This window comes from Hippoglossus hippoglossus, chromosome 5 (genome assembly GCF_009819705.1).
Source record: "Hippoglossus hippoglossus isolate fHipHip1 chromosome 5, fHipHip1.pri, whole genome shotgun sequence".
Lineage (NCBI taxonomy): Eukaryota > Metazoa > Chordata > Actinopteri > Pleuronectiformes > Pleuronectidae > Hippoglossus > Hippoglossus hippoglossus.
Window position 1 is genome coordinate 15,394,359 of NC_047155.1, and position 7,579 is coordinate 15,401,937.

General features: G+C 41.1%; 1 protein-coding gene across 1 annotated transcript in view; it reads left to right on the forward strand.

Moving 5' to 3' along the window:
• col7a1 (collagen, type VII, alpha 1) overlaps nucleotides 1-4,521 on the forward strand; it is a 65,363-nt gene extending 60,842 nt beyond the window's left edge. The window contains exons 115-119 of the mRNA XM_034585755.1: nucleotides 1,150-1,233; nucleotides 1,557-1,682; nucleotides 2,329-2,481; nucleotides 3,346-3,528; nucleotides 3,637-4,521. Of these exons, the coding sequence (XP_034441646.1) occupies nucleotides 1,150-1,233; nucleotides 1,557-1,682; nucleotides 2,329-2,481; nucleotides 3,346-3,528; nucleotides 3,637-3,668 (578 nt within the window). The 3' untranslated portion in view covers nucleotides 3,669-4,521. The remainder of the gene's footprint in view (nucleotides 1-1,149; nucleotides 1,234-1,556; nucleotides 1,683-2,328; nucleotides 2,482-3,345; nucleotides 3,529-3,636) is intronic.
• The last annotated feature ends 3,058 nt before the right edge of the window (nucleotides 4,522-7,579 follow it).

The window sequence follows — 7,579 nt, forward strand, 5'->3', positions numbered from 1 at the left end:
TGTGTAATGATAATTCTGTCTTTTTTAATTTGTTGCAATTTACAGTCATGTCTCAGTATTTAAAGTCTTTGTCAAGTCATAATTTAATTAATTCATTAATAGTTTATAGTTTATATTAACAGAAACATTTTTATTTGCATGGATGCAATGTTCTGACTAAGATAATAGCCTCTCACTGTAGAGCATGTTGTATATAAATCCTAAACTGACCAACAGGCTTGATTCAATTAAATATTTTCACAACTAGAGCAGAGCTCATACCTCCGCCAAGGTCCAACAGTCCCCTTACATTTAATCCATATGCACTGAATTGCACACGCTCAGAAATATCTGCTTCCTATTTTTTTCATCGAGATCCATCAATTATTCCATGGGAACAAATGTTCTTTCTTGGCCCATGTTCCATCATTCTGCCAATTCCGTCGGAAATCTGTTGCATGATCCTGCAAACAAACAGACTGGGGTGAAAACAAGTTCCTTGGCGGAGATAGAAATTGAATATGTAAATGAATGTGAACTCTCCCTGACATTTGAAATAACGTAAACCAATGTAAGACCACATCAGTGTGATGAAGCAACAGTTAGATCAGTCATTACATCAATGATGATGAGGCAGGTTGCTCACAAATATGCAGCGTTACTGAGGATGAGACCAAAACAATGATTTGTCTCTGATGATTACTCGTGAAATTTCTGCATGTTTCATAATGAGGAGGTACAGTAATGTTTTTTCTGTCTTCAGCTGAATCAGCACTGATTTGACTTGGACTCAAGTCAAAAATTGTTTGTCTCGAGTGCGACACAAGTCCATAAAGCAGCAGCTTGAGTCCTTAAAGGATTACGACCAGTTTTTGGAAGATCACCTCATGTTGGCCAGTCTTGCAAAAACGTTGTAATTCCTTTTAGCGGGGGTGTATGTTTCAGTGTTGGAATGGGGGAATGATTTTTGTGGTGCATTTGGGGCTGTTGTTGGCTCACGTGTCCAAAGGTCTTACCTTCAGGATGTTCCATGCTTCCTTTTTTGCCTTTCCGACCTCCCTCTTCTCCCTCCTGTGTAACACTCACCTGGTCTCCCTCTCTCCCCGAGTTCTGTCTCCACCCCCTTGGTGTCCCCGTTCACTCCTCCTTGTCCTTTTCTGGCTCTCTCAGGTTCAGGCCCGGACCCTCGGTCAAAACCCCCGGTCAGGGCTCGGCCTGCACCCGAGCAACAACTGGCCCGAAAGGGTGAGGAGGGTGAGTGTGTCCGTCCGTCGCTCTGCTTGTCGGACTCGCTCTGTCTGTCTGTGTCTCTTACAAACAGGATTATGCTGGTGGTGCTGGAGATACTCTGAATACTGGGTGATTTTCTCTACAAGAAAACAGAGTACTCCATTTGTGGTTATACACAGACAACCCCAGATATGAGGGTTCACTCTTGCCTCTATTTAACTGGCTGTTGTAGTATTTTGGAGCTTCTTGTGTTGACGTGGTCGGGATCCTTCCCTCTGTCTGAAGCTTGGCGGTTGGCAGGTTGAGGTGAAGGATCTCTGACCCGTGTGGCGCTGCTCTCCTTTCAGGTCGTGAGCTGCGTGTGGTGGTGAATACCAACGACCCGGACTACGAGCACGTTTACTCCATCGAGGCCTACGACGACCCCATGGATGAACTGCTCTACTTCACACCCTCTGCCAATCAGAGCGATGGTACTGTGTGTTTCATGCTATGTCCAATGTCATCATGCAGTGAAGTAGCACTTTCCAACACCCTGAGCTACCTCTCTACCTCTTGAGCCACAGCCGCCCACAATAGACAGAATATGAGACAAAGAAATAGGTAGAGAAATACTTTAATGTCCCTTTTTAACTCAATGATTTTACTCAGCTCACAATGACCCTAACATTAGCCAAATAAACTCACACTCTATCAACATATCTGTTCCACGTGGTAAACAGAGGATGGCGTGTCAAATTGTATTTGGTTTATTCAATCTGCTCATTATCCAATTTGTGCTGGAAGAGCATGTCTGCTAATTAGTGTCTGTGTTTCACTTTGTGCTCATTTCATGACATTATGAAAACGTGTTGTATATTTCTCACACAGCCGGCTACAAGCACACGCAGTACCCTGAGTCTGTGACATTACAGCATCGGTTTCTGACTGTATCATCACATTAATGTTTCGTTCTCTTTTGTATGTTTCTGCTGAATGTGTCTACACTGTTTGCTGTGTGTGTGTGTGTGTGTGTGTGTGTGTGTGTGTGTGTGTGTGTGTGTGTGTGTGTGTGTGTGTGTGTGTGTGTGTGTGTGTGTGTGTGTGTGTGTGTGTGTGTGTGTGTGTGTGTGTCGACAGGTGAGGCTGTCAAAAAGGAATCAGAGAATACAGTCAAAGTTGAACCAAACAAATCAGCCAGTGCTGACATTCAGCGAACAGCAGCAGCTGCTGGTCAGAAACCAGTCAAACAGTCCAAATCAGTCAGGGCCAAGAGGACAGTCAAAGGGGAAGGTAAATCAGCTCATGTGCCGTCATCTCGGTTCGGGATGGAATTATGGCTGATCTCTGCCCGCCTGGTGTCTGGCCCTGTCTGTGTGTCTCAGGCTGCCCTGCTGTTGATTTAAGCTGCTTTCAGACAGGCACTGAACTCCTGATATTCTCTAGAGGGGCTGTATGTGACAACGCAAACATCCGAGTGAGAGGCTCCAGACTTTCTCTGGACTTTCTCCGGCCAGTAACTCCGGAGAATGTCTGAAGGAGCTGATGTGAAAACACAGCAGGAGATTCTCTGGAGGATTCACCCCGACGGAGCGGACACACAACAGATGCAAAAATGAAAGAAAAAGGACTAATTCAATTATCTGAGGATGGAAAAGTGGAGCCAAACAGGTAGAAGACACATAAGATGTCAAGAGAGCTTTTGGTGATAAGAGCTGACGCCGGTGTCGAGGTGCTGTAAACAAAAACACGTGATCTCTGCAGCGGAATCAATACATTGCGTCCTTCCTCTGCCTGCTGCAGAGGGGTTGTTGTGAACGCGTCTGAACAGAGAATCTCCTGCTGCCTTGTTCATGTGTGACGGGAAAACCTCGGAGAAAGTCTGGACCCAATTAGAGGCTTTAGAGGCATATTTGCTTCCAGCAAAATATACTACAAGCAATCTTTCACTGCTGATGTCTTCCTTTGCATTTAAAATTGATAAAGAGGTTGGTTTTGATTGAGTTTTGATCTTAGTGGTTATGAGTGCTTGTCTTTGGTCCCCTTCTGCTTCTTAATGCTTCTCTGCTCATTTTTGCCTGGCTTTCCCTCTCCTCGTTGTGCATACCTTTTAGTGTCGGGGTGTGCACACTTTTTACGTGTGTGTGTGTTGTGCAGCTCCAGCAGAACTATGTCAGCTGCCCATGGATGAGGGGAACTGTGGAAGATACACTCTGCGCTGGTACTTTAACCATAAGACTCAGGCCTGCAGGCCCTTCATCTACAGCGGCTGTGAAGGAAACGACAACCGCTTCCTCGAGCTGGAGGACTGCGAACAGGCCTGCCTTGGGGAGGCTGAAGGTGAACACACACAAACACACACACACACACACTCACACTCTGACTCACTCACTCTAGTTTTTGTGAGGTACTGAATGTATGCATTCTAACAAAGGATGTGTTGTGCAGGTGATCCTCATCCCTTGAAGACAGCACGGTGATTGTGGCCACTTCTCCCTCAGCCACAGGAATGTTTATATAGCTTTATATGTCTTTTATAGATCATTATATTGTCCAATGCCAATGGTCAAGATTTGTTTTTGTTTATTTATTGTTTCTTTAAACCCAACCAAACTTAACCCTGGGTTGAGAGGAGATACCAGAAAGCCTCCTCAGTTTATTTTCTCGAAACTATGCAAAACAGTGTTTATTAGGTTTTTTGTGTAGTTGTAAAAGATTTTTAATATTTGCACACTGAATATTATAATTTGTTCAGAATCCCTGATTAACCCATAGCACAGTATTGACATACTTCATTGCTTTAGTTTCATGTTGCACATGTGCCTGCAGACATGGAGAAGACTGATCACCTGACTCACCTTTTACACTTTAATACAATGTTTCTTTAGTAAAGACCAGTTTGGTAAATTTCATGGTGCTCATCTTTGAGGCTGTAGTTTGTTGTGTTATTCAGTCATTAGGTGTTTAAATCATGGGTTCCCAATTTGACCCCAAAATAACCAGGCCAGAAACAGGCGACCCCATTAAAACACAGTAAAGTAAAAGTAAAAACCCACAACAAACATATGAAAGAAAGTTAAACACGACCATCCATTACAATAATAAAAACTAGAATTTGGTAAAACAATAAATGAATATCTCTGTTTCCACCCTCTCCTTCCCGCTTAAATGAAACCAAAGACGTAACCTTGTAAATCTGAACTCAGTCTTCCATTGTTTGGTATTTATTTGTTTCTTGTGTACAGTTTGTGACCTGATGATCTGAGTCATTGACAAAAGCTGCAACAATCTGGGCCCTTTTCTCCCTCAGTGCTTCTTGTCACCTTAAAAAAATCCCTAATAAAGTGGCCGATGCTCAGATCTCCATTAACGCTGAAAGATACTACTAATTAGAATTCAACTTGCTATGACTCAGCTGTGTTGCCGTCTTTGTAATCATGATGTTCAGAGCTGTTGCCTGAATGAATGTGTCGGGAAGGAAGGAGAAAGTCTAAAGTAACCATAATTGCAGTCAAACCCATGAAAGCTGTTTTAGCAAAGAGGAACACAAGTAGACACTTAATGAAATACACCAAACAGGAAATTATATTAAATGACAAGCTGCACCTTCCATGAACTTATCGAACTGGTTGTTAATAAGGATGTTGTGTTTATTGTAATTATTATATTTACTGTAGCAACGTGGGCTGAGTTGTGTGTGTTTTTCCCTCATTAAATAAAAACTAAAATTTCAGTCAGTTAGGTTAGCTAATGGCTCTAGCGACAAAGCCCAGTTGTATAAATGAGAATTGCAGTAAGGAATGAAAAAACACAGAATAAATGATGAATTCATGCAGAGTTGATTCAGAACCAAAAAGATCTAAATAAAAACGATTTATAACATTTCCACAAGGTTAAAAAAAAACGTTATTTAAAGAACAAGAACCTTAAATGCATATCTCAATATTTGTTTAGACACTATTGAAGATGCTTCCACCAAGTTCAGTAGAAATCTGTTCAGTAGTCTTTGTGTAATCCTGCTGACAATAAATATATTAATAACTTAATATTTTATACAATTCAATCTTATCAAATCACAACAAACATTATCTCAAGGCACTTTACATAGTATGTGAAGACCCTAAAAATTTTAGAGAAACTTAACAGTTCCCACAATGACGCGTCTTTAATTTGGCGAAAAAATGAATCTTTTAACAGGAAGTAACCTCGAGCAGAACCACCTAACTTCCCTCCACAGCATCACACACACAACAGAGTTTGAAGTTCTACTATTCTGTTCTCATCAGATAGACTCAGATAGAACAATTCAGGGCAGAAACTTGAACTTCAGAACCTCTAATGTCAGAAATAACTCCCCTCACTTCTCCACACAATTACAACTATTCAAGCACAAATATACTGGGTTATTACGCTGGATATAGTTTTATCATTTGTATTAAATATGAAGAATCAAGCACAATATTCTTAGGCTGTCTTTGTACATAATGGTTTATTATTTGGGGGGAAGTTGCATATCTGACCATGACTGCATGTTTACCTGCCAGAGAAAAGGTGCTATTTTAAAATGTATTTTTATACTGTTTATTGGAGATGGAAGCGTGTTTTTGTGTGGTGCAAATCATTTTGTCTCTTTAGTATTATGAAACTTTTTAATAAGCATTTCTAATAAACCAAATGTTTTAATAAAAATGTAGCTGGTGTGTTCTGTGTTCTGCACATGGTGCTTTTGAAGCCGGCCAAGTCTGTTTGATTATGACAATGAGAAGTAACGATAATGTCTCCGATTTATTGATATGATCTTTAAGTGCTTACAAAGAATGGGATATTCCAACTTATGGAAATCATGACATAAGGGGTTAATGGAGAAGATGAGGAGATAAGGTACTGTCCAGTGTGGGTACGTGCGTTTGTACGTGCGTGACTGATATAGATGTTCTAATTTCATCTGCAGATTCTATTAATGAGAGGATTTTCTGCTTGTTGGTCATGAGTCCTCCTCCCTTGGGTTTTTCTATGCTCTCTGCCCCCACCTGATTTCCCCTGGTGGGACACACACTGACTCCATATCCACTTCATCACACGTCGACAGGCCTCAAACAGCTTCCTCTGCAACTTTCCTCCTCTTCCTCCACCTGACTTCATTTCAGAAAGGTAGCTCAGTCAGCACCTTATTGTGCTGGGTGCCTCCATGACAGCTTTAACAAATCATGCACACTGTGTTGTGGACAGGATCACGATGCGCTGACAGTGTCTGTGGATGTAACGATAAACAGAGGAGAAAGGCCTCAAATGGCTCAGGTGATGAGCAAAGACAGGCCCCAGTGCAAACTGCTGCAGCGTCACACTAAACTACCACTACTCACACTACTGATTTTTGAAATAATGCTGGTACTTTATTTGAAGGCTGGTGTTGTTTTATATTCAGGTTCTCCGTGTTGAATTTGGTTAAAGATTAAATTAAACTATAAATTGTATCAACCACCAGTCTTCAATCCTCTGGGATGGCTCTCCACCAGATCGTAGAACCTGGCTGCAGGGGTTTGTTGTCATTCAGCCACAGGAGCATTAGTGATAATGGCCCCTGATTATGGGCGAAGTGGCCTGGTTGGTATTTCCCATTCATCTAAGTGTGACAGGATTCAGGTCTTTTCCAGTTCTTCTTTGTGTGCATTGTTGTCATGCTAAGTGGAGAGGACCGTACCCAAACTGTTAAACTGGATGAAAACTGTATGCTGTAACCAGCAGTGGAAGAAAAATCTGAATAATTTACCTGCTAACTTTAGCTATTGAGAAGAAAAGCACAGAATGACACGGCTCAAAGTGTTATGTTAACATACATATTATTCTTTTGAATATTTTAGATATGCGGATAGTGTGATTTTTAACAATGCTAAATATTTTTTGAAGCTGGTCATGTATTTTTGGTTAAAGTTCTGATCTGATTTTGTTTCCTCATAAATGTATTGGAATAACGCACAATATTTCCCTTACTATTGTACATTTAGATTTTCCATGGAAAACAATGCCGGACTCTAAGTACATAATAGTTTTATCCAGTACTGTAATTGCAGCTCGATATTGCGAAATTAGATATATTAATTTAGAGACAGTTAAGCCTCTCTATAAATAGATTCTGTTTTGGGAATAAATACACTTGAATGCTTCATTACAAAACATCATCACCCTGTGGTACCACAGCATGGAGTCTTACAGTACCTGTGTAGGATGTAGAGCACTGTCGCTTCATCATCCAGACCGACTCATGTAATGAACCATCTGATGAACTTGATGAACGCTGATTCCAAACATAACATGGAAATATATATCTCCTTGTTCCTAAAGACATGTATGAATTCACATGTTTCTTACAAACTCTGTCGCCTGGTTTATC